A 26,714-nucleotide genomic window follows, 5' to 3' on the forward strand; every position below is an offset into this window, starting at 1 on the left:
AGCCTGGGCCTCTTCCCCAGGTCAAGCCCCAGGAAAAGCAAAAAGATTCCAGAAAATAAAGAGCTGTGGATGTGCTTAGGTAAATAGGGCCTTGGATAGATAGCTCCAGGGGGTTTTCTAATCATGGCGAATTCCAGTATGACAGCATCTTGCAGACAGAAATTTGGGATGAATCGACAGCCACCTGTGCAGATGTTCAGCCAAGGACAAAGCAGGAGGACAGTGGCTGCAAGGACGCCATTGCCAATGGATAACAAGGAGCAGACATGTCCTCTCCAATATGTGGCCCCATGAAACATACAGAATTTGAATTTGACCTTGGAATCAGAGAGAAATCCTGAATTCACAGGAATTAAGTTTTTAGCAACCTGAAGGGAAGGGGGCTCAAAATATAAATTGCATTGAGTTGTAGAAAATAAGGTTAGATTTTCTACACTTGAGTCGCAGTCTTAAAGTCAGCTACTACATTGGATAATAGAAATACATGATGGGGGTGCCTGGGTGGCTCAATGGGTTAAGCGCCTGGCTCTTGATTTCGGAGCAGGTCATGATCTCAGAGTTCATGGTTCAAGCCCCACATCAGGCTCTGTGCTGACAGTTCAGAGCCTGCTTGGGATTCTCTCTCTCCCTCTGTCTCTCTCTCTCTTCCTCTCTCTCTCTCTGTCCCTCCCCTGCTGTCTCTCTGGAAAAATAAATAAACTAACAACAACAAAAAGAAATGCATGATGATGACACAGAAAAATCAGAGCTAAACAAATTTATTCTTTTTTTCTTTCAGAAATATACATATATCAGAAAAGCTTTTTTTAAACCTTTTTATGATGATGAGTAGATTGAGAAATATTATAAATTTTAAGATATGCCTGAAAATGACCTGAAAAAATATCAAAATAGTCCAAAATATCCATTTAACTCACAGCTAAAATTGGTTTATGTCCTAAAATCCAAAGCAGGGCAACAGGCCTAACAACCATATCAATACTTTCCTCACAGGAAAAAAAAGAATGCTATTAACATTTTCAGTTTGTCAGTAGACAGATATAAGATTCCCTCTTATGAGTAAACAAACAAACAAACAAACAAAAAATATATATATATCACGTACCTCGTCATTCCAAAGTCCGATATTTTTACTATACTTGCAGCACTGACCAAACAATTCCTTGCTGCCTATAAAAAGAAGAAAGGAATCCAAGTCTGAAGATAGTTTTTTCTTTCAAGAGTTTCTACTCTCCTTTTTCTTAGTTTATTTGGACCCCCACACTACTTTCCTGTATGAGCAGCCATTTTATTTTTATGGTGACACCTGTCAATGCCACATATGAATCAATATATCTGCCCTTACATGATGGATTTTAATGATGCTTCAAAGAAATAACAAAAAGAAAAAGAAAAAGAAATTTTAATACTTTTTCTTCTAAAAGTTTTTAATTATTCTCAAGAAGTGTCTTTGATAAATGGGAAGACTAAATCAAAGAGATGTTAAACTATGAATCCTGGCATTAAAATTAATGTGTATTTTTAAATAATGCAGAGACAATGTACTTGATGCCAAAATAATCCATTTTCAGAGAGCTTAGTCAAAGAAAATCACTGATTTGGTATTTAGCCTCATGTAAATCAATCACTGTTTGATCTTTTTTTTTTTTTTCTCTTCTAAGCTCATATGTGGGTCAGCTAGTCCAAAAACAAAGGCAAGGAACTAAAAATGGCAAGCTAGGAGGAGTCAATTTGGAGGAGTTTCACAAATACTAGCAAGGATCTCAAAGCCAAACCACAAGGCAAGCCCTTGACAGGGAAAAGACTCCTGGTTAACTGATACATTTTAACTGGCATGAAGGTAAGTGGAATAGAACACAAAAGAAAGCAATCGAGGAAGAAACCAAGGATAGGAGGACCTGAGAGAAGCCACTTTGGAACAAACAGAGTGACTGAGTTTTGAATTCTAATCCCTGTCAGAAAAGACCAACCTGCAGAGACTAGGAAAGTAAGCTAGGTGGAATTCATGCCATATCCATCCATTCCAAAATTTGCTCGATAGCTACTACGTACTGAAGATGGGGAAATGCGCCACGAGGGATACAGAATGATAATGTAGCTCTGGAATAGCAATAGTTAGCATCGCTGAGCTCGCTGTATGCCAGGAGCAGGTGTAAGGGCCTACACATATTAATGCATGTAATTCCCCCAACAAGCCCATAGAAGGAAGCTGCTATAATTAATACCACTGTACTAGTTAACGAGTTTGCCCAACCTCACACAGCTAGTAAGAAACAAAGGTGAGATATTAACCCAGGCAGTCTAGCTCTAGAGCACTGGTTGTGAATCTTGGCTACGCACTGAGCTCACCAGGGAAATTTTCAAAAAATATTTATGGCTAGATTCTACCCCCAGAGGGTCTGATTTAATTGGTCTGGGGCATGGCCTGGGTATCGTGATGTTTTAGAAGTTCCCAGGTGATTCTAAGGCACAGCTAAATCTGAGAAAACTGCTCTGTAATCTGTGTTCTCATCACACAGCTCGGAAGTCTAGGCATTGATATCAGGGAAGTTAGAGTCTAATAGTTGTATAAACAATGTGAACAATTAACTATTATAGGAAGTGGTAAATAATAAATGCCATGAGAATTCTACGTCACCTGTACGTCCAGCAATAAGTGTGCTAAGGCCAATGAAATTATGCCTCCTTTCTCTCCCCAGAATGCTCTAGCCTGAATGATAGATAATAAAGTCCCCTTGGTCACGGGAGGAAGTACAGGATGACCCCCTCGGTGATGATACCAGTGACATCTCACAGATTCTCAAGTTCTCGTTGGGGTTAATTTTTGGGCTTAGAAATGAGACATGGAAAGGCAGAGAAGGAATAGTGTGAACATCATGAATAAATATGGAGTGGATACAAAATGTTTTTCCAGGCAAGGTAGCAAGGCAGGAAAGCAGAGCCATTAGCATTTGGGGCAAGACAAGCTTTAATTTTTTGTTTGCTTGTTTTTTTAGGACATAATGTTCCGAGTATCACAGAACAGAATGATTTGGCATTTCTCGTCCTCCTCAGTCGTGCCGGCAATGCCACTGCGATACTGTGACAACCAAAGCACCTCCACATGGGGGCAGTTTCATCCCTGGCTGTTCTCCAGTGCCCGGCCGCGGGCCTGGCATATAATGCCATTCAATCCGTATTTGATCATTGGTTGAAAGGAAGAAAAGTGGAAGCAATGGAAGAAGACAGGGAAGGCGACAGGAAAAAAAAGTAAATTCGCTTTGGTTGGTTGATCAGTGTGGTAGTTCATCAGTTCCAGGCATATTTAGAGTAACACCTTACTTGGCTGCAGCATTAATGAGTAATTAAAAAGAAAGCCACATGTCCCAGAGAATTACATGAATAGGAAAGCGTTTAGAAATGAAGCCAAAGGTATTTTATTGAAAATATTCAAAGTCCTTGGGGCGCCTGGGTGGCTCAGTTGGTTAAGCATCCAACTTTTGATTTCGGGCTCAGGTCATGACCTCAGGGTTCATGGGTTTAAGCCCCGCAGGGCTCTCTGTGCTGACAGTGCGGGGGCTACTTGGTATTCTCTCTCTCCCTCTCTCTCTCTGCCCCCCCACCCACCAATGTTCTCTCTCTCTCTCTCTCAAAATAAATAAATACATATTTAAAGATAAATAAGTAAAATTAAATATTGAAAGTCCTCAAGTGTCCTGATCTTCCGAAAGGCAACACGTAAAACATCAGCGAGTTTGCGGGGTGCTTACTAAATCCCGATGAATAAAGCGGCTCCTCTCCAGATACTCCATTCCCTCACAGACATCCTGGCACATGCTCAGCAGCATTTCCTTCCGCAGCGCTCCCCTCCTCTCTCGGAGATAGCTCAGCAGGCAGCCGTTCTCCATGAACTCCGTCACGATGTAGAGGGGCTTCTGCTGAACGCACACTCCGTACAGCTGGACCAGCCTTGAGTGCGATAATTTCCTGATGGGGAAGAGCACACACGCGCCCGTGAGCGGATTCGTGTCGGCGATTCGAAGCGCTTAGACTCCGTTGGTGAAATGTACCAACTCTGCATTACTGTCAACAACGAGATACGCAAAAAACCCAGCCCCAGAGAATGTGGAAGTTTCCTTTCCACCGTGCGCGGTCAAGAGTGGGGTCAAGAGTTCAAGCGGTACTTCCCAAGTCCCTACAGAATATTACGTGCTCCCATATCGTTTTTTTTTCTGCTTTCCATCCTGTAAGTCCCTTGCCTCCTCGTTGCTACTTTTCCTTGCTCAGGTCTTCGCAAGAGTTCCTGTTACTGAGGTTTCAACTTTTCTAACTGCGGCTGCTCAGGCAAAATTTCCATACAGACAGAAGGGAGGAAACAGTGATTGATGCAAAAGAAAGAAAGAGAGAGGGAGAGAGAGGGAGAGAGAGAGAGAGAGAGAAAGAAAGAAAGAAAGAAGAGAGAGGGAGGGAGGGAGGGAGGAAGGAGGAAAGAAGGAAAGAAGGAAGGAAAGAAAAGGAAGAAGGGAAAGAAAGAAAGAAAGAAAGAGAAAATTAAATGATAAAGAATAAAGGCATTTAAAAAAAAAGAAAATTTCAGACAAAGTTGGAGACTGAAAAATACCTACCAACATGAAACCCTTCTCTGTATTCAGCAATCCAATCACCACACACACACACACACACACACACACACACACCCTTGAAAGTTACCTATTAAAATACATACAGAAAAAATAAAATAAAATACAGAATTCTTTAGTTATCTAAACTTCAAAAGTTTACTGTTTCTTCTGGAGTATGTAGCATTCAATCATGGAAAATAATATTCAAGTTAATGTTTATAATTTTAGAAGATGTGTAACAAGCCAATTTTTCTGTCACTCAGAAATAACTTGAAATGTTACCTCTTTTCATTTATAGAGGTAAAATAAAATCAATGACTCGGGAGGATTATTTACCTTAAAATAATGTATGTGAGTGATTGACATCTTAACATATAAGTAGCATGCAAAAACACTTCCAGTCAGTAGAAAAAAGGCATTCAGAGAATCTATACATGATTTTCATCTGTAGATATGTATCTTAAATACGTATATTTTGTCTGATTTATCTTTCTAATTCATAAAGCATACTTTCAGTTAAGGGATGCAATTTACATGTATGCAGAATAATGGCGGGAAAGTCATTCTTAAAATGGAATATTGACTTGCCATGAGAAAACCACCACACTGATACCCACATACAAACATCTGAGAATTGAAACATTACGCTATGTTTGTTTAGCAAGATCACTGGAACAGTGACAAATACATTGATGAACTAACACAGGTGATACAGTAGAAAGCCAATCAAACATGGCAGGGGAGACATCCTGGAGGAGGTGACATTTAAACTACACACTTACAAAAAGGAGGTACTACTATATTACCAAGATGTGTATGCTTCACAGATAGAGCTCAATGTGTGCCAGTATGTACTTTTTTTAAAGATGGCTGTATTTGCAACAGGATGTTAGAAGGAAATTTTTCTGCCTCACTTTAAAAACATCAGGAGGGGCGCCTGGGTGGCGCAGTCGGTTGGGCGTCCGACTTCAGCCAGGTCACGATCTCGCGGTCCGTGAGTTCGAGCCCCGCGTCGGGCTCTGGGCTGATGGCTCGGAGCCTGGAGCCTGTTTCCGATTCTGTGTCTCCCTCTCTCTCTGCCCCTCCCCCGTTCATGCTCTGTCTCTCTCTGTCCCAAAAATAAATAAACGTTGAAAAAAAAATTAAAAAAAAAAATATAAAAACATCAGGAAAAAACAGACTGTTCAAACCCAACAGTACATTATGTTCACCTGAACTGACTTAAAAATAAGCCCTTAGCTTCATTCCTGCCTCTGTAAACTTCCTGGAGCTATCGTTATTTCCCCCACTCCATGGATCTTCCACTGTCTTCAAAACATCTTCCCCAACAACCTTAACCCCAAATGCCCAGTAGGGCTTGAACCTTTCAAGAATCCTCTCAACGTGACATTGGACATCTCTAATTCTTACATTTCCTAGGAATTCCGGTATAGGCTTTGACTTCCCCTGAACCACATGTCTCCCAGTCTTTCTTTTCTTATCACACCTATCTAATCAACACAGAGGAATATAATGTTTTGTCTCTCCTTTAGATACAGGAAAACTAGGGTCTGATGCCAATGGTATCAGGGAACACATTCCAGACAGATAGCTGCCTGGGGTAATCTAGGGGCACGAAATCATCTTTGGGAAGCTGCTATGACTGGAAAATGTGTTTAATATAACTTCTCCTGAAATTAATTTTACTATAAGTGGATGGGAAGAATATTTCGATAGGACACTTGGGGTATGGGTTGAGAGCTCCAAGAGGCAGCATTGCTCTGTCTTTAAAGGAGAATGGGTCCAGTTATCGATTCTGGTTTGTTTGTTTTCCATTGAGGTCTGCAAGTTTAGAACAGAACGTAATTGCTTTGGAGAATAGAATCGAGGTGACACCATCTGGGGTTTTCATTTTTCACCACAATGGTACTCCCCATTGTTGAACAAATACTTTCTTTATACCAAATTATTGGCTTGTCCTGATCCAACCCAGATTACAGACGTAAGACACATATTCAATTAAGTCAAAATGCTGATCTGAGAAATCATAGAAGTCAGGAACAGTGTCCAGGGGGCCACAAAGAGTCACTTCTGTTAGAGCTCAGGATTCTTAAATTCTCTGAAAGCAAATACTTTACCCTTATATTACCATTTAGACAAAATCAACATTTTTGCTTCCAGGAAAAGCAAAAAAGAAAGTCCTGTAAAGACTTGTAACTTTCATGGATTATCTCACTTAATTCACATGTTGATGCAGTAACGAAGGTATTGTTATCCCCATTTTACAGGTGAAGAAACTGAGGCTCAGAAAGGTGAAATAACTCACTCAGGTCACACAGAGATCAAATAATTTGCTCAGGTCACACAACTAGCTTGGGCAGAGTTGTGACACAAGTCCAGGTGTAACTGCTCCAAACTCCGTGTTCTTTCCATAACACCAGAATGTTGCATGAAATTGATCTGGGTGTTGCTTGTACTTACGTCATCACTTTAGCCTCTTCAATGAAGTCTTCTTCAGACATGGAGCCTTCGCTAATGGCCTTGATAGCTACCTGGATGTGTGCTCGCCATTGCCCTAAATGGACTACTCCAAACTGACCGCTTCCAATCTCCTTCACAAACGCCAACTCAGCGGGATCTATCTCCCACTTTTCTAGAAAAGTAAAACATCCATGTTACAAGTAGGGGAAATTTTTAGAGCTGGAAAAGATTTAGGAATTATCTAGACCTATTCTGTTCTTTTACAAAGAGGTTAAAAATGTTATAAATGAGTGGAACAGAACAGTAACCATTTTTAATACCCTCACTGTGGTTTTCATGTGTAATTCCAGAATTCAAGCTTAAAGATATAAACTTGACTTACTTAGAGAGGAATTATGGATATCAAAACATATGTTCTCTTTCCAGAGGGATGCAGGATGAAATGCAACACTTTGCCTTTCTAAAACAAACCTACCAAAACTACACCTGGGCCCTAAAATATGTATGTCCCCATCTGGTTTTGTCCTGCTGAGTAAACTTGTGAGGCACATAACATTTGGTCCCCCCCCCAGCCCCCCCCATTTCACCTCCTTCTGTTGTTCCTCTGCCCACTCCCACCCCCAAAGGGCTTTTCTGCCTTAGTGTTTTCTCCTTAGGAAAAAGTCTAACATTCATCTAATAAATAAGTCCAATGTTTAGGATTCTAACTCACATGTATCCATGTTTGAAGTGAAATTTGTGGTATGGTATATTTGACTTCCATAGAAGTAAATGAAGAAAAAAAGAACTGTTTTTAAATTAACCCTCTTATGGGTGATGGGCATTGAGGAGGGCACTTGGGATGAGCACTGGGTGTTGTATGTAAGCCAATTTGACAATAAATTATATTTAAAAAAATAAATAAAAATAAAAATAATCTCAAAAAAATAAAAAAATAAAGTGAAGAAAACACACACACACACACACACACACACACACACAAATTTCGTTATCAATTAACAAAAAATAAAAATAAAATAACCCTCTTGACAATCCGTTTTAGTATCTCCTTTTATATTGCAACACCGCCATCTGCTGGAACTTTAGAATAATGCAGTTTAAAGAGTTGTAAAGGCCAACTTTGCAAAGTGCTCTCCCTCCGGATAGCAGGTGTTTTAAAAGTAACATGAGAAAAAAAATTTTTTTAATAAATAAATAAAAGCAACATGGGAGAATATATTTATGACCTTGATATTGGCAAGAATTTATTCAACATAATATAACCATAAAGGAAAATATTGACAAATTACACTTCATAAAAATTCTATCAAATACACCCCATTAAGAGAGTGAAAAGGAATGGGGCACCTGGGTGGCTCAGTCGGTTGAGCATCCAACTTCAGCTCAGGTCATGATCTCTCAGTTCCTGAGCTCAAGCCCCTCATCGGGCTCTGTGCTGACAGCTCAGAGCCTGGAGCCGACTTCGGATTCTGTGTCTCCCTCTCTCTCTCTGCCCCTGCCCCTGCCCCTCTCTCTCTTAAAAATAAATAAGTATTTTAAAAATTTTTAAAAAAGACAGTGAAAAGGAAAGCCACATATTGGGAGAAGATATTTCTAAAATGTGTAACCAGTAAGGAATTCGTATTCAGAATATGAAAAAAAATCAGAAAAAGGCAGATAATTATATTTCTAACAGTTAAAAAACTTGAATAGAGTATTCTCTCACAAAAGGGTATACCCAAATGGCCACTAAATTGATCAAAATAATTAGTCACCAGGGAAAATGCAAATTTAAGCCACAATGAGATACGATTACTACACATGCCAGATTGGGTAACGTGAAAACCAAAGAAAACAATCCACAGGAATGACTAAACATTAGCAAGGGCAAAGGTGTGGAGCACCTGGAACTCCCATACGCTGTTGATTGAAGTGTAATTTGTAGTTTGGTATAAGCTGTTTGGAAAACTAACTAAATCTGAATGGGTACACGCTCTATGACCCGGTAATTCCACTCTTAAGTATATATCCAACATTGGTGGAGCTTACATGAGTACTGAACCTCATCAAAAAACATGCAAGAATGTTCATAATGATATTATTTATGTGGTAAAAATTGGTTACAAGCCAATTGGTCATCTAAAGAAGGATGGGTAAATCCACTGTGGTATAGTCACGCAATGTCATACCACACCACCACGGAGATGAGCCAACCACACCCAACGCCATGGGTGAAGAGGAAGAAACCAGACACAATACACGGTATTGTGTATTACTGTGTATGGTGTCTTATTCCATTTAGATAAAGTAATCAAAACCAGGCAAAGCTAAGTGAGCTATAGAGTTATGAGTTGTGCACTGTTCTATACGTTAAAAAAATTTTGAGAAGTTTATTTTTTAAAAATTAAAACTTAACTTAATGCTTAACTTAAATAAATTGCTAATGGCACAGAACTTTTATTATGTACATTGCATTTAGGGACAGAGAATAACCTAGGCATCCCTAATACCCTGAAATCACTCTCCCATCCCAATTAAAATAGAGACCCTGGGTCCTGGTTACCCGTTACGTGATACAATTATCTTACCGGCTTCTCAGTACATTCTGATTCACACTAATGAGAGGAATGTAAGGGAACAAAGGGTCACCAAATTACAAAACAGAATTCTTTGGCTCTTATTTATTCTCAACAGATTTGCAAATACTCATTTGCTAGAAAATGGTTCGAATCAAACTTTCTACAAGTTCTATTTTTAAAAGGGGAAGAGGAGACATTTAGCAGGTCTTTTTAGCAGGTTCTCTTGGGAAGCAGTCATTTCCCAGCCACGCTTGTACCCAGAGAGCAATAACTCGAACACCCAAATAAAAAGAATTCTAATGTACCAAAAGAGCGCCTGCTAATGTACAGTGAAATTTGAAGTAAAATCGAAATGGTTCTTGCCAAAGTTCAAGTTGCTCTTAGGAGATGCATATACTTCACTATCTCAGAAGGAGGATTCCAACTTTGAGAAGAAACCTATCTAGGTATCTCAGAAAAGCTAAGAATTTAAAGAACGCCAAGGGAACTTGGGGGAGATTCTTTCCCAGATTTGAGGCTGCACTTGAGTCCACGTGCATACATTACCATAGCTGAAACCCGCTGTGGCTGGCAAACAGCTGCCCATCAGTCCAACCGGGTAGCGGAGACGGGTCATGAGACCTGGGGAGGAAGAGGAATCAGTATTTCAAGTCTAGTTACTAATATAAAAGAAAAAAAGAAAGCAAATATAGTAGAAGACAGTGCCATTCTTCAAATAAATTAGGCCAAAATAAAAAAAAAACAGTGTTTTACATCAATCTATTTGTTTATTTTCCCCATTTTCATAAAATAATATTTGGACACACATTATACATGATATACCAGAGCTACATCATTATCATTCTGGTGAACACCTTTGCAAAAACCTCCAAATGTGTATTTTAAAGCATATATGCACCCAATGTTTCACAGAAAAGTGAATGTTTTCCTATAAGCTTTTTACACTCAATATGTCATTGATATATATTAATAACTATAAACAGAGCTTAAAGTTATTTCTAAAATTTCACTATTGTAAAAGACGCTGTATGTTTTGAACATAAATTTTTATGTACCTCTCAAATTATCGTCTTAGAATAAATTCCTGAAAATGTGACTTCTTGATCAAAGCATGTATAAAAAAAAACGCACTAATTCATTCAACCACCAGTAGTATTGAAGTGGACCCATTTCCCAACCCTACTTTTCAAGAATTGTTTTTTTCTAAAAAAAAAAAAAAAAAAATGGTAGAGTAAATGAGACTTCTTTTGATTGGGTCCGTATGTAGTATTCTGTATCATCAATTTCATTTAGTTCAACAAGCATTAATTGTTTATTTCTTTAACTAATATTTCTTTGGGGCCTGCTTTGCACCAACCATTAACTAACTGGTAGGAGACAGCAGTGACTAAGACAGTGATGTTCTTTGCTCCCACAGAGCCTACATTGTGGTGGGGGAAGAGAAAATGAACAAATGCATGCACACACAAGAGAAAGCAGAAGATGAGTACACGCAGAGTACCTGCAACAGAGCTTCTATCGAATGGGTGCTCAGGGAAGGCCCTTCCGACAAGATGGCAGCTATGCTGACATTCATTGACAAGGAACCATCTTACAAAGATTAGGAGGAAAAACATTCCAGGCAGATGGAACAGCACGTGCAAAGGCTAAAAGAAACAAACTTGGCCAGTACAAGAACAGAAAGAAGCATCACTCAGTGCCTACTGTGTGCAAGACACTCTTCTAGGTCGATCTCAAAGACAGACGGTAGCTAGATTTATTGTGGTGATCACTTTGTTATTTATACAAATGTTCAATCACTACATTACATAATCGAATATACTATTGTATGGCAACCACACTTCAATAAAACAAGCTTTCTAATGACTGAGAAGAAAGAGAAGGAGGAGAAGGAGGAGGAAGGGGAGGAGGAGGAGGAGGAGGAGAAAGAGCTATCTATCAAGGAGAATGCAAGCATCTCTTGAGACTCCTATGTTTCCAGCCCTTGTAACGGACAGAATGATGACAGCATCATCTGAGACAGACAACAGGAAGGGGAGCAGGTTTGGAGGGAAAGCAGTGATTAAGATGACGAGTTCCATCTCATCACTGAAGTTCAGGGCCTGTGGGATTGCAAGTACCTGGGACTACAAGGCAGAAGAATTCTGCGAAGGGAAATGTCTAGGGTGAGAAGAGAAGTGATTGGGGACAGATCCCTGCAGACACCAATGTTTAAAGAAGAGTAGAATTAAGACTCATTGGGAAGACCTATAAGGAATATCTGAGTTCAAGAACAAGAAAGCGCAGGGTCAAGGTATCTGGGAAGTAGGGAGTTTCAAGGGGTGACACTGCCAAATATAGCAGAGAGGGCTTGAAAATACAAGAACTAAAAAGCATCACCCTATAGGTCAATATGGGGATCACTGGTAAAACATAGGGCAATGGAAGCACATTACACGTGTTTAAAAAGCAAATGGAGGGGCACCTGGGTGGCTCAGTCTGTTGAGCGTCCAACTCTTGATTTCGGTTCAGGTCATGATCTCTGGTCATGAGATTGAGCCCCACGTGGGACTCCACCCTGGGTGTGGAGCCCGCTTCACATTCTCTCTCTCCCTCTGCCTTCGGCCCCTCCCCTGCTCACACTCTTGCACTCTCTCTCTTTCTCAATCTCTCTCTCTCTCAAAAAAAAAAAAAAAAAAAAGCAAATGGAAATGAGCAAGTGGAGACGGTAGATGTGGACATATTTTTCCCAAAAGCATGACTTAGAAGAGTAATGTCGAAAAGAAGAAGAAAGGACCAAGGGAGGGCTTTGGGTTTTTTGCTTTTTGAATAATAAAGCCTTAAGCACGTTTCCAGTCTAAAGGGAGAAGTTCAGAGGAAATGTAAGAGATACAGGAGAGAAAGGAAGGGGAGACGGTGATTGGTCCCAGCAGGAGAGGAATGGAGGGAACAGGAGCACAGGCTTGTCCCGACCACTCCTGGAGGGAGTGAGGGGAGGAGAGTAAGCCTGAGGGAGCTCCTGTCTGCTGGCTTCAGTTTTCTTAATGAAGTGGACAGCTAGGGATTTGCTGACAGGGCAGTGGATAATATTGGAGAAGGAGTCTAGAGGAGAACGGTAGAAGTTTGAAGAGAAAGCTGGAAAGGATATTAACCAGTGACTTTGAAGACCTAATTGAGGTTAGAGCCCTCATCAAGCTGGGACTCTATAACACATTGTCCAAATAAGGAACATAATGAGGAATTTCTTTGCGATCCTAACACTTCCCTCTAATTTCAAGATTCTTATTTGCTAAACATTTTTATTCTGTGATTTACTACCAGTGGTTTAATGATAGTCTCTCTCTTTGACAGCAAGAAGTCTGTCACTCCCGTGGCATTGTCCCTGCTTCTGGCAAAGAGACGGATTGTCACGAACCAAATTGACCAGAAGTCAACAAGTACACAGGATAGTCATGGGTTCTGATTCACAGCCTTTTCTGAAACTGGCCCTCCAAAGTACCCTCCAATGGTATGGTTCGTCTCTTTCTGGAGAATACAGCAGTCATTTAGTGCAGACTGTGGAGCCAGAGGGTTCGATGGTTCCAACTGTTTCAAAGATTTTTTTTGAGTTCAAATCTCAGCACAATTATTAACTATGCAATCTTGAGTACAACTCATCCCTCCGTTTCCTCATCTGTAAGATCGAGATACTAACAGAACCTACTTCATAGGGTTGTTCTCAAGATTAAATAAATAAATACACATGAAAGCACTCAGAACAGGGTCAGGTCCAAATTAAGTCTTCAGTAAATGCCAGCTATGTCTGCGTTCCCAGGGCTTTCCTCTTATCATCCTTCTTTTCTTGTTTTCTTACATCTTTTTTACTTTCTTTTCTCTCTAATAAGCAGCAGCCATAGTTGTAAGTTTTGCTTTCCTTGATGTTTCGCTTGATCTTTTAAAGATGATCTGTGTGGTATTTGATACATTATAAGAATAATTTATGTCCATTCAAACGAAAATACCAAACCTTAAAGCAATCTATACGGCAGAAAAATCAAAGCTTCCCTTACCCCCAGTGTCATTCCCCAGAGGTAAGCATTAAGTTTGTAGTCTGTTATAATCTTGTTAGTTTGAAAATTATTACATAAAATTTAACAGAATTTTTCTATGCATACATATTTTTAAATCTTCTGTTACAAAAGCGGCACTATATTCTCATATACTGCTTTGCACTTTTTTTCTCTTTACTAAACAACTTATCACTAACATCTTCTCATGTCAGCACATCCTGAGCTACCTTAGTATCTTTCTTTTAACCTCACCACCATAACCACTCTGTTTCTCAAATTTTGTCTTTGAAGGGAAGGGAAAGAGGAGTATGAAGAAAAAAACTCAGAACTGATCTCCTTATTCTAAGGGTTTCCATCTCTAGACACAAATATGTCCTCCCTCGCCCCACTCAGACTCACTGCTACTTCCTCTCTAACCAAACCCCCAGTGACCATCTGGAATATCCATGCAGACTCATCCCATAAGTGGATAAAAATTTCCTTGGACTTATTCTTGGTATTTAGAACTAGTGTCAAGGAAAAGTGGCCACTTTCCAAAAGGGATTTTTTTTTTTTGTCAACACAACTTTTCATGAGAGAAATCTTAAAAAGTATTGTATGACCAGAAGTCAAAACAACATGAAAAGTTACAGTGGGTTCCAAATTCCATAACGTTGAGGTAAGAAGATTCCCCTATGAGTTCAAAGTGGTCCAATACAGGTTGGGTGAGGGCTGAAGGCCAGAGCTGTGATTGAAATTGTGGTGGAACTTACTGGAATCCTGTATCTTTCCATTGATGATATGTTTGCAAAAATAGCAACTACTGCAAAGAACACCTGGGGACGGGGGTTCCGTGATGCTTCTGCCTATTTAAGCCACGTTGTAATTTAAGGGCTGCATCCTATATAATTTTTTCTGTCCTCCAAATAAGAAAGAACAGAGAATGAGCTATTTAAGGGTAATTGTCTATACAACTGAAGTAGAGAGCAAACTTATGGGGGCAAAGAGAAGGAAGCATGATTATTTAGGATATTTGAAATTCTATTGCATTTAGCCGTGTGTAAATTTCAGAAACAAATGCACTGATAATTAAATTGCCTTTTGCTTCTCTGCCATCTATCATTTTTCTAACCTGGCAGAAATGTAAAGAATCAACTTACCTCTTGTCGCCTGACTATAAAAACAAAGAAGCATCAATAAGGAGAATTGTTCAGAATACCGGTTGTATTTCAGGCTCTCACATATTTCTGCAGGGGCATTTGCTCCTGTTAAGTGTCTGAGACCACAGATGCATTGCCTGTCTGGGGCCTGGCTCGCTGACTCTCCCAGCCTGTTGCCCCTGACTTACCTGCTGCATTGTGTTGGTGATACCAGATCAACTCGGGGATTGACTGAAAGAGGTGTCTTTCAGCCACGTACCACTGTCCTGAGTCGTTCTTTTTAATCTGATAATGTTTGATGGTAGCCTCCATATTTCTAAAATCAATAAAATGTGAATTAGTAAATAAGCAAAAGATCCGTTTGGAACAAAGTCAGTTCATTAAGCAACAGGGACTCCGCCTGTAAAACTTTTATCTTACAAACACTATACACTGCAGAGTGGGTTGGACTCAACAGATGCCTCACTACCCCTGGGTAAATGCCTTAGCTATCTTATTGGGGCCTTAGATTCGAACATAACTTCAGCCAAAGTTGTCTGATTGACAACTCCAATGTCCGAAAAAGTAGAGCCCACTAGGGACACTTATACGCATTTGCTGAATATCAAGTATCAGTTCAATAAATGAATGAACGCACTGTGAGGGATGCAAGGATATAGGAAACAAAGAAAGGGGGAAAGCCGATAGAGGGTGTATTGATGAGCAAGTTTACGATGAGCTCCTAGGGCTCTGGAAAGCTATGAGAGACTGTGGAACACATCTGAGAGTTGCCCCACTAAAGTGCAAAGCAGCTGAGGAGCTAATCTTCCATTCCTCATTGATAGAGGGGCACTCCTAGGATGCTAACTCTCAGGCACTTCCCGTCTACCCATGGGGACCACAAGTTCCCACAGCCAGAGAACATCTTCAGGCAGAAAGGCATGGGAGGCGTGCTGAGTGCAGAACTCTCTACAGCTAAACGCAAGGTAAACCAGTGGATATGAGAAAAGCATCACCAGTGTCTGCTACAACTAAGCCAACTCCCTCACGGTTGAGAAAAAGAGATGGGAGAAGTCACATAACTTATCCAATGTCATACACAGAGCTGGTTAGGGACACAACTTGAATAGATTGGTTGTACTAACTTCCAAGCCAGCAAGCTTCTATACCACGATTTCACTTTCTCCATGTGACAGTGTCTCCGTAAGACAGAGTGTCCCAAGGACTGTTACTCTAAAGTGAACAAAAGCACACTTGCTTCCCTTCCAGCTCTAGGGCGCCTGGGTGGCTCAGTTGGTTAAGCGTCTGACTCTTGATTTTGGCTCAGATCATGATATCAGAGTTCGTAAGTTTGAGCCCCACATCAGGCTCTGTATTGATAGCACGGAACCTTCTTGGCATTCTCTCTCTCCCTCTCTCTCTGCCCCATCCCCCGCACACATGCATGTGTATGCACTCTCCCCCCTCTCTCTCAAAATAAATAATTCAACATCAAACAAAAATTGCTTACCTTCTGTCTCTTATAAACACAGAAATCGTGTAGGATCCCAAATGTCTCGAATCTCTGACAATAAATGCACCTTCTTTAGACTGCAAAACAAGACATTGTGTGTACAAATTTATTCCTCGTTAAGAAGAAAGACAAACGTACATCTCAGGAACAAAATCCAAACTGTACCAACTTACTATAAGTGGATGAGATTGTTTTCACAAATATATGCAATCTTATCTCCCTTATATGTGAAGAAGTCACACCTATAAAATAATTTATATCATATACAAATACATCACCCCTATATAATTGGGACAAGAATTTGTAAAGTATGAGTATTTTTACAAGTTTGCTCCTGATTGCTCTGAGAAAAATTCTGCATTTGACAACCTTGTACCCCACCACTTAGTTATTTTTTGTTATATTGGTCAAGATAATAGATAAAAATAGCTGATGAATAGGAAGCACTCAAAGACAGATTGACAGGTGGTATTTTGGAAGAAAAAGAACAACACGGCTGATGGGGTGAGGGAAGCATGGAGAAATATATCTGGAAAGGCGAGGAATGGGCAAAGTGAGCAGAATTCATGATAGGGATGGAAAGAGAATAAACTTTGAGGGAGTCTGGAAAGAAGGGCAGGGGAGCCATTTTAGCTGCTGCCAGAGAGAAGCAACTCTCATGGGAGAGACGAGAAGAGAATCAGCAGGAGAGAAGAATATCGTAAGGTTGATGTTAGGTTATGAATTGGATTCCTTCTGACAGACATCCTCTGGGAAACTCCAATACAGCTGTAAATTGGTTTTCAATGACTTTGAATGTTGCACTGTTTGGTTTGGGCTGTTTGTTTGATATCGTAAAGAGTTTTCACCTTTACCGAGTGTTACCCTGGCGGAGGGGGAAATATCTCAGAAGCTTGCAAAACCTGTGAAAGTTTACACTTATGAAGTGTCAATACGTTGCTTGAGACCTGCCCAAACCAAACACAATGGTGTGACCCCCAAGGTGAACACAATACATCAAACAGAGTCTCCTCTTCCTTCCAGATGCTTACCAAGGAACAAGGCTCGTTTTCTGGCCAAAAGTTTCAAACCAAAAACTCTCATAACCATTTAAAATAATCAAAATCTAGGGGCGCCTGGGTGGCTCAGTCAGTTAAGTGTCCGACTTCAGCTCAAGTCATGATCTTATGGTTTGTGAGTTTGAGGCCCGCGTCAGGCTCTGAGCTGACAGCTCAGAGCCTGGAGCCTGCTTCAGATTCTGTGTCTCCTTCTCTCTCTGGGCACTCATGCTCTGTCTCTGTCTCTGTCTCTGTCTCTCTCTCAAAAATAAATAAACATTTAAAAACTTTTTAAATAATACAAATCTAGCTTTTATTGAATTCCTACCATGTCCAAGGATTGTGTTCCATACCATAGGGGACACAAATGGAAAAGACTAAGAGGTAAAAAGCAAAGTTGTATGTACAGCATATATATGCATATATAACACGCATATAATAAAGTTGTATATGTAGTGACCTCTTCTTCAAAGTGGAAAGAGAACAAACAGCAACCATGGCAACAAAGCAATAAAAGTAGGAATTCATAACAAGTTCCAAAGGAGAAAGCTACTACTAGGTAAAGTTCTCTTTGATATAACTCAACGAAATCCAAATAAAAATTAAAACATCTAGAAAATAATAAGGGAATGCCACATATCGGAACCTCTGCTATTCAAACAGTACTCAGTCTAATTATTTATATCAATAAATGAAGGAAATACAAAAATAAATTTATCCACCTTAAGAATTTAGGATAAGAACCAAGTAAAGTAAAAGAAGAAAGTGAATAAAGACAGGAGCAGAAAGGAATAAATTATAAAGGCAACAGTGTAATTAAGATAGTAATTAAATACAAAATCTGGTTATATAGGGAAAAACAATGAAATACATAAATTGTTAACCAACCCAACCAATAAATAATGGGGAAAATCTATCAAAAACTAAGCCACAGGGATCCAGAAAAAAAATAAAATAAAATAAAAGAATCATCTTGACTCCACACATTTGAACTCGAATGAAATGAGTAATTAAGTAGCAAAACATAAAATTTATCAAAATTGATTTCAGACTATCTAGAAATGTTAATAGACCTACTGAACAGGAAAACAGATGAGGTTTTAAAAGAGCTGCAATATTAAAAACATCACAGTGACACATTGTAATATTACACGATCCCAGAGCACGTGGAAAGAAAGACTTCTAAATTTTTATATAAAGTGGGTTTACTATCAACACCAACAACACAGCGAAGACTGTGCACAAAAAGGGAAAATTACTAACAAGTCTCACTCGTGTCCACACAAAAATCCTAGCCGAATACTAAGAAACTGAGTCCAATCACACGGGGAAAGAATAACATACCATGACCAAGAGGGATTGCATACAGGAATACAAGAGTACTTGAATATCAGGGATTTTATTCATATAATTCAGCCTATTAATAGATCTGAGGATAAAAATCCCATAAACATCACCGTAGATGTTGAAAGGGCATTTGAAAAATTTCCATTTCTAGTATCAGCTGTCTTTATTTTATTTTATTTTATTTTTAATTTTTTTTAACGTTTATTTATTTTTGAGATAGAGAGAGACAGAGCATGAATGGGGGAGGGTCAGAGAGAGGGAGACACAGAATCCGAAACAGGCTCCAGGCTCTGAGCTGTCAGCACAGAGCCCGACTCGGGGCTCGAACTCACGAACCGCGAGATCATGACCTGAGCCGAAGTCGGTCCCCCAACTGACTGAGCCACCCAGGCGCCCCTCAGCTGTCTTTAAATTCTCAGTAAAATAGTAATATATATGTACTTCCTTACCATAGCCCTTATTTACATTAGTCCCAAGTCCAGCATTAAGCTTTCTGTGCAAATCATTCCAACTAAAATCAGGAAAAAGAAACACCCCACTGTCAGCACTGGTGTTTAATGTTGCTCTGAGATACCAGCTAATGCGATTAAATGAGAGACAAAAAAAAAAAAAAAAAAACAAACCAGACAAGATATACTGGATTAAATTGTAAAAGAGGAAGGGCACATAGGTGGCTCATTTGGTTGAGCGTCCACCTCTTGATTTCAGCTCAGGTCGTAATCCCAGAATCATGGGATCAAGCCTTGTGTCAGGCTCGGACCCGAGCGTGTAGCCTGCTTAAGATCCTGTCTCTCTCCTTCTTCCCCTCCCCTGCTCGCTCACACATGCTTTCTCTCTCTCTCTCAAAAAAAAAATAAATAAATAAATAAATAAAAAAAAAAAATTGTTTTAATTAAAGTAAATTGTACGAGAGGGTTTGAAATTATCACTGTTTGCTGTTGATAAGATTCTCTACCTGAAACCCGGGAGAATCAACTAAAAAACTACTACAAACATTTTTTTTGAATTAACCAAAGTCATCAGTTACAAAATTAACACAAAACTCAAGTTTTTTCACAGGTAAAAAAAAAAAAAATACACCCATTTACAGTAGCAACAACAACAAAAAATACCTTAAAATAAACTTAAAAATTTGCAAGAGCTAAATGAAGAAAAATTTTATTTTATTTAATTTTTTAAATATTTTTATTTATTTTTGAGACAGAGAGACAGAGCATGAGCAGGGGAGGGGCAGAGAGAGAGGGAGACGCAGAATCCGAAGCAGGCTCCAGGCTCTGAGCTATCAGCACGGAGTCCGACGCGGGGCTCGAACCCACAGAGTGTGAGATCATGACCTGCGCTGAAGTCGGACGCCCAACCGACTGAGCCACCCAGGCACCCCAATGAAGAAAAATTTTAAATGCTCCTAAAGAATACAAAGATGTTTCCTCCTCTCATTGGTTTTCAATCCACCAAGATTTATTTTTGCTTGAAGTAGGGACCTAGTTTTAATTTTTTCTATATGAATAATTAATATGTGGGTCCCAGAACAAATTGGTCCCCAAACTGTACTGATTTGTAATGCCCAAACAATTTTCCCTAAATTACTCTGTAAATTTAGTGCACCAGTAGGAAGCTTTTATAAACTGGGCAAAGTAATTGTGAAGTTCATACGTATAAAATGTATCTTCAGAATATTTCTGAAAAAGAATAATGAGGGAGGTGAGCCACACTAAAGAAAGCCTCAGTATTTAAAACAGATAAAGGCATCACATAAATAGACAAGAGGATCAACGAAAGCAAGTAGTAAGTCCAGATGTACTGCAACATAGGAGTCGTGTTTCTAAGGAAAGTGGCATCTCAAATCAATGGAGAAAAGATAGACACTTGGTAACCATCTAGAAAAACAATAAAATCGGATCCATACCTCACTCTGTGTCAGGAATAACTACAAATTATTCAAACATGCATACATTAAAAATAAGACCACTAAGGCAATCAAGAAACATGGGGAAAATTTTTACAATATTTTTATAATATTTTTTATAAGACAATTCTAACTTGACACTAAAGCTTCACAAAAAATCGTCTGATAAATTCAAACACAAAAAATTCAAGTACCATTCATGGAAAAAGGTAGTATTAGAACTGAAAAATTGGGAAGAGTATTGCCACATATCACAAGAGCTAATTTCCTTAATATAGCTGCAGAGGTCCTACAAATTGTGAGGAAAGCATTTTTTAAAAAACCAACTGAAAATTTTGCAAAGGATACGAACAGACAGCTTCCAGAAAAGGAGAGACAAATATATAAAATTTCATATATACGGAGATGCTTAACATTCCCAGGATAAGAGAAATGTAGCTGAGGGGCGCCTGAGTGGCTCAGTCAGTCAAGCGTCTGACTTTCACTCAGGTCATGATCCCATGGTTGACGGGTTTGAGCCCCATATCGTCCGGCTCTGTGCTGACAGCTCAGGGCCTAGAGCCTGCTTCCAATTCTGTGTCTCCCTCTCTCTCTCTGCCCTTCCCCTGCTCATGCTCTGTCTCTCTCTCAAAAATAAATAGATGTTAAAAAAAGTTTTTTAATAAAAATAAGTTTTTTTTATTTTTTTTATTTAAAAAAAAATTTTTTTTTTCAACGTTTATTTATTTTTGGGACAGAGAGAGACAGAGCATGAACGCGGGAGGGGCAGAGAGAGAGGGAGACACAGAATCGAAACGGGCTCCAGGCTCTGAGCCATCAGCCCAGAGCCTGACGCGGGGCTCGAACTCACGGACCGCGAGATCGTGACCTGGCTGAAGTCGGACGCTTAACCGACTGCGCCACCCAGGCGCCCCAATAAAAATAAGTTTTTAAAAAGAGAAATGTAGCTGAAACCTACACTGATATGTCAGAGAGCAAAGATCCATGTGTTTCATTAAACACTTGCTGGGAAGGTTGTGGGGCAAATAAGCACTCTCTTACTTACATTTCTAGTAGAAATATTAATTGTACAACTATAGAGGGTAATTTAATGTCTACCAAAATTAGAAATGTACATTCCCTTTGACCCAGAATTTCTATCTCGGGTGATTTATCCTACATATATACTCATAAAAGTAGTATAGTACTTAGATTTCCGTTAAAAATTTTAAATAACTTGTGATACATCCAAAGTAAGAAATACTATGCATGTGTAGAATGAATGAGGACACTTTTTGTGTGCTGATGTGAAAAGATTCCTTCCCAATATATATTGTTAAATGAAACAAGTAATGTACACAAGAGTATATATATTACTATTTGTGTAAAAATAACACTATAAGAAAACATGTTTCTATTTGTGCACGTATTAAATATTTCTGAAAAAGCACAGAATAAACTAATAATAGAAGTTTGTCTATGGAGAAGGGAATTGGTGGCCTGGGGACAAGGATGGAAGAAAACTTTAGAGTCTTTTGATTTTTAAACCATATGAACATACCGACTATTGAAATATGACATAAATAAAATTATAAGATACCTCTATAAAAATGTATGCAATAAATTTGAAAATAAATATAAAATAGGCAATTCTCCACATAACTGTAAATTATCAAACATCTCAAAAAAGAAAAGGAAATTAAATCAGTAGTCGAATATCTGAAAAAGCAGCATGTCCAAACTATTTCATGAGAGATATATGCAACTTCAAGAACAAATAACCTGCATTCAATATACACTATTTTCAAGACTGGAAAAAGAGACAAAACCTCATGTCCTACTTCATTTTATGATGCTAGCATAGCCTTTATACTGAAACTAGGCAAAGAGAGTGGGAAATTGGAAGCCAGGCTCCCTTGTGAACATAACAGGACAAATGCTAAATAAAGTATTAGGAAACCCAAACCAGAAATATAAATGTGGTATATTTACCTTCCTAAGGAAAGGAAAAAAAAACCTTCCTAAGGAAGGAAAGGAAAGGATCCCCTTTCCTTTCTAAGGTCCCCTTCCTAAGGAAAGGAAAAAAAACCTCAACCTGGCTATATGCATACATGTCAACATCCCTCACGACCTTGTAACATGAGGCCACTTGATCAGACTGCATGTTTGTATGTTGCCATATATAGGAGACAAAGAATTTTTAAAAATGCATTAAAAAACTACGCCACGTGGTGCTCGGGGCTCAGTTCTTTGGGTACGAACCCAACGGAGCGGTGCCGGCAGGAATAAAGTTGTTTCCAGGAAAGAAAAGCCTCAGTGTCACGACTCTCTGTGTGAGAGTCCTGCCACATATATATTTTTTAAATGCCTCGTGACCGGAGCACCTCAGTGGCTCAATCAAGCATCCGTCTCTCGGCTTCGTGACTTTGAGCTCCATGTTAGGCCGCGTGCTGATGGTGCAAAGCCTGCTTCGGATTCTCTCTCTCCCTCCCTCTCCCTCTCTCTCTCTCTCTCTCTCTCTCTGTCTGCCTCTATCTCTGCCCCTCCCCTGCTCACCCTGGCTCTGTCTCTCTCGAAATAAATAAATAAACATAAAAAAATTTAAATGCCTCATGACCATTAGGTTTTAATCCAGGTACTTTAAAAAAAACAGAAAATAAAGGGGTGCCTGGGTGGCTCAGTTGGTTAGGCAACTGACTTTTGCTGAGGTCATGATCTCACGGGGCTCTGTGCTGACAGCTTAGAGCCTGGAGCCTGCTTCAGATTCTGTATCCCCCTCTCTCTCTGTCCCTCCCCTGCTCGTTCTCTGTCTCTCTCTGTCTCTCAAAAATAAATAACGTTAAAAAAATTTTTTTCCATAGAAAATATGTAAATTACAAAAATATTTTAAGATACATGGAAAAACGTGTATATATTTTAAAATATCCACACACATAGCACACATACACACACATTTTAGATTAAGACCTAAGAACGAACAGCAAATCTTTAAAGCATTTAAAAGAAAATATAAACTTCCTTTATTACTTCAGAAGAGAGAAGGATTTATTATACTAAAAAAGGAAAAAAAGGAGAGAGATCATAAAAACTGAAAAAAATTGACATTAACATATTTTAAAGTGTAAAAATAAGAGCATGAAAAAATTTTAAGCCAGAAATGAGAAGAATATGGTGGTAACCTAAAAGACAGGTTTTCAGAATATACTTTTAAAATACATATTAATCAGTTAAAAAGGCAAACAGCACTGCAATATAGAAAAATGAGCAAAGGATATTAGCAGTCATGTAACAGCAGAGGAAGCCCAACTCGCCAACACACACATAAAAAGTCATTCAATTGAACTGTTGATCAAGGAAATGCACATTTTAAAATACATGCACAGGGGGCCCCTGGGCGGCTCAGTCGGTTAAGCGTCCAACTTCAGCTCGGGTCATGATCGCGCACAGCTTGTGAGTTCGAGCCCCACGTCTGGCTCTGAGCTGTCAGCACAGCTGGAGCCTGCTTCAGATTCTGTGTCTCCCCCTCTCTCTCTGCCCCTCTCCCATTTGCACTCTGTCTCTCTGTCTCTGTCTCTGTCTCTCTCTCTCAAAAATAAATAGACATTTTAAAAAATTGTATTAGGAAAATAAAACATATATACAATTTCTCAGTGAATTGAAAAAAAGTATGAAGTTACCAACTGTTGGCAAGAATGTAAGGGGCCAGTTTTCTCATTCGTTGTGAGAGCGTAACTTAGGAGAAGCACTTTGAATCATGATTCCAAAATATCTTTAATGTTAAATCCACACGTAGATCCTGATCAGGTCATTTCTGGGCATAACAAGAAAAATCCTTGCCCTTGGGTACAAGATGACCTGTACAAGAAAGTTCTTGGCAGGCTGTTGGTAATACTAAGAAGTTAGAAACAATTTGAATGTTTATCAATACCTTTTGGTATACTCATAATGAAATAGTATACAGCAGTTAAAGGAATGTGCTTGATCTTTATGTACCCATGTGAATAAAACTGAAATACAATGTTTCATTAAAAATTGGGGCTCCTGGGTGGCTCAGTGGGTTAAGCATCTGACTTCAGCTCAGGTCATGACCTCAGTTTGTGAGTTCAAGCCCCACATCAGGCACTGTGCTGACAGCTCAGAGCCTGGAGCCTGCTTCAGATTCTGTCTCCTCTCTCTCTGCCCCTCCCCCGCTCATGCTCTGTCTCTGTCTCTCAAAAAAACAAATAAATAAACGTTAAAAAAATTTTTTAATCAACATACATATGATCTCCTTATGTGAAATGTTAAAACACATAAAATGCAGATATATATGATAAAATATAATGTGCACATATATATGCACATATATATGATAAAAATATAAGCACATGGACACAAGGGGATCACACCCTTCTATTGTGATTGCCTCTGGAGACTGGGCGGCATGAAACAGATGAGAGAAGGGATAGGTTTCAATTGTATCTGCTGTGTTTTATTTTGTTAAAGAATGTTCCTGCCAAATGTTGCTATTTGTGATATCTGGGTTTTAGGTACATGGGGGTTTGTGCAATTTGCTCTTCTAGTCTTCGTAGGGCGGTGAGCCCCTGGCTCTGTTGTGACTTCCTCTCAGCTGCAGAACCTCTCAGGCTGACCCTGCACAGCCCATGTGATCTTGTGGCCATATCGCCTGTGACTAACTTGCTTGCTATGGGCCTGTTTGAGACCTTGCCTGCTCCAGTTCTGCCTACGTGTCTATTCTAGACCTACTAACATCTCTTTACAGAAGTCCACCTGTTGTCACCATGCCGGATGAATACTACATTTGCTGCCACACCCCACTTCCTCCTAGCTAGAGAAGCCGGGCCTGACCTCCAACCTCTGTCCCCATCACCAGCTGAGACTGGGTCTGTGTCCCTCAAACTCTGTCTATCCCTCTGCTAGTAATTGGACCTTCTCTGTGTCCTGAGCCATTCCTGGCATTGACTTTTTAGTTACAGAACTGATTCTTTCTCACTCACATTTCTAGATTTCCTCAACATCCGACAGCAGTATAAAATGACACACACATCTTCCCTAGTTTCTAGGTTTGACTACTTTTACCCACAGTTCACACTTACCGTCCGTTGGAAACTGCATGCAGTTCTGTTTTGTTTTGACCTAAAAGTGCAGTTTTGATCTGAGTTTGATATTTTGGTTCCCCCACTCTTCCTTTTGTTCCCAAAGAACAAAGAAAGTGCAGCACTGTGTATTTTTCTATATTTGTGTTTTTAAGAAGCCTTAGCTAAGCTCATAAAGACAGTGTATATTTTACTGCCTGATATGCAGAGGCATATAGGCAATTCAAATATAGACTCTTCTCGCAGAATGCACTTTGAAGTGAATGAGCAGTTTCGGTACGGTGGAATTGAAATCATTTCAGGAAAAAAACATTTCTCAAATGACAGTGAAAGTCCATGAAAAACATGATCTGATACAAATACATCTGCTTTCCAACTTATCAGAAAATGTGCAGTAGACATAAAGTTGTAATAATATTTTAGAGCTATAAAGAACAGGAAGAAAAAACTTTCTAGTTGGGTCACGTCTTCATAATGCCCATCTCTCAGAAATTCTGAAAATATTCACAAGTTATTTGTTAATAAATTGAGTTACCTCTTGTCTCAAAATACGTTCTGCCTGATTTCTGGTGATGTTTCTATGGTACCACCTGTAAAAGCGATAAAAATACTTTAAAATTTTTATATTCCATTTTTTTTACCGAAAAAAAAATCCCTTCATTTCCTTCATTACTAAGAACTTTACTCCAGAACTGATTTTAGAGAGTTAATTCCAATAAACAACAGTGTACTGTTATGTGTCATTGATTTAAGGTAATATAGTTCTACTAATTGTAAGCCAAAATCTAATTTCTTCTATCACATCTTTTTTTTTTTTTTTAAAGTTTATTTATTTTTGAGACAGAGAGAGACAGAGCATGAACAGGGGAGGGGCAGAGAGAGAGGGAGACACAGAATCCGAAGCAGGTTCCAGGCTCCGAGCTGTCAGCACAGAGCCCGATGCGGGGCTCGAACTCACGGACCGTGAGATCGTGACCTGAGCCGAAGTCGGCCGCTCAACTGACTGAGCCACCCAGGCGCCCCTCTTCTATCACATCTTAATTCGACTTTCTGAGGCGTATATGGTTTCGA

The 26,714-nt window shown here is 39.4% G+C and overlaps 1 protein-coding gene across 2 annotated transcripts in view; it reads right to left on the minus strand.

Annotated features, from left to right (window-relative positions):
• The window catches only part of TXK (TXK tyrosine kinase), a 47,680-nt gene that overhangs the window by 8,430 nt on the left and 12,536 nt on the right, over positions 1-26,714 (minus strand). For both annotated transcript variants that reach the window (XR_006964306.1, XM_047091200.1), the window contains exons 5-11: positions 26,179-26,233; positions 16,276-16,355; positions 14,975-15,102; positions 10,166-10,240; positions 7,062-7,233; positions 3,750-3,966; positions 1,106-1,170 (exon numbers count right to left, since the gene is read on the minus strand). Coding sequence is in view for 1 of the 2 variants with exons in the window: in XM_047091200.1 (XP_046947156.1) it covers positions 1,106-1,170; positions 3,750-3,966; positions 7,062-7,233; positions 10,166-10,240; positions 14,975-15,102; positions 16,276-16,355; positions 26,179-26,233 (792 nt within the window). In the remaining variant the exon portion in view is untranslated. The remainder of the gene's footprint in view (positions 1-1,105; positions 1,171-3,749; positions 3,967-7,061; positions 7,234-10,165; positions 10,241-14,974; positions 15,103-16,275; positions 16,356-26,178; positions 26,234-26,714) is intronic.

This window comes from Lynx rufus, unplaced genomic scaffold, assembly GCF_022079265.1.
Source record: "Lynx rufus isolate CCGP_SWC_20201006 ecotype Redwood Valley unplaced genomic scaffold, mLynRuf1.p SCAF_3, whole genome shotgun sequence".
Taxonomy (NCBI): Eukaryota; Metazoa; Chordata; class Mammalia; order Carnivora; family Felidae; genus Lynx; species Lynx rufus.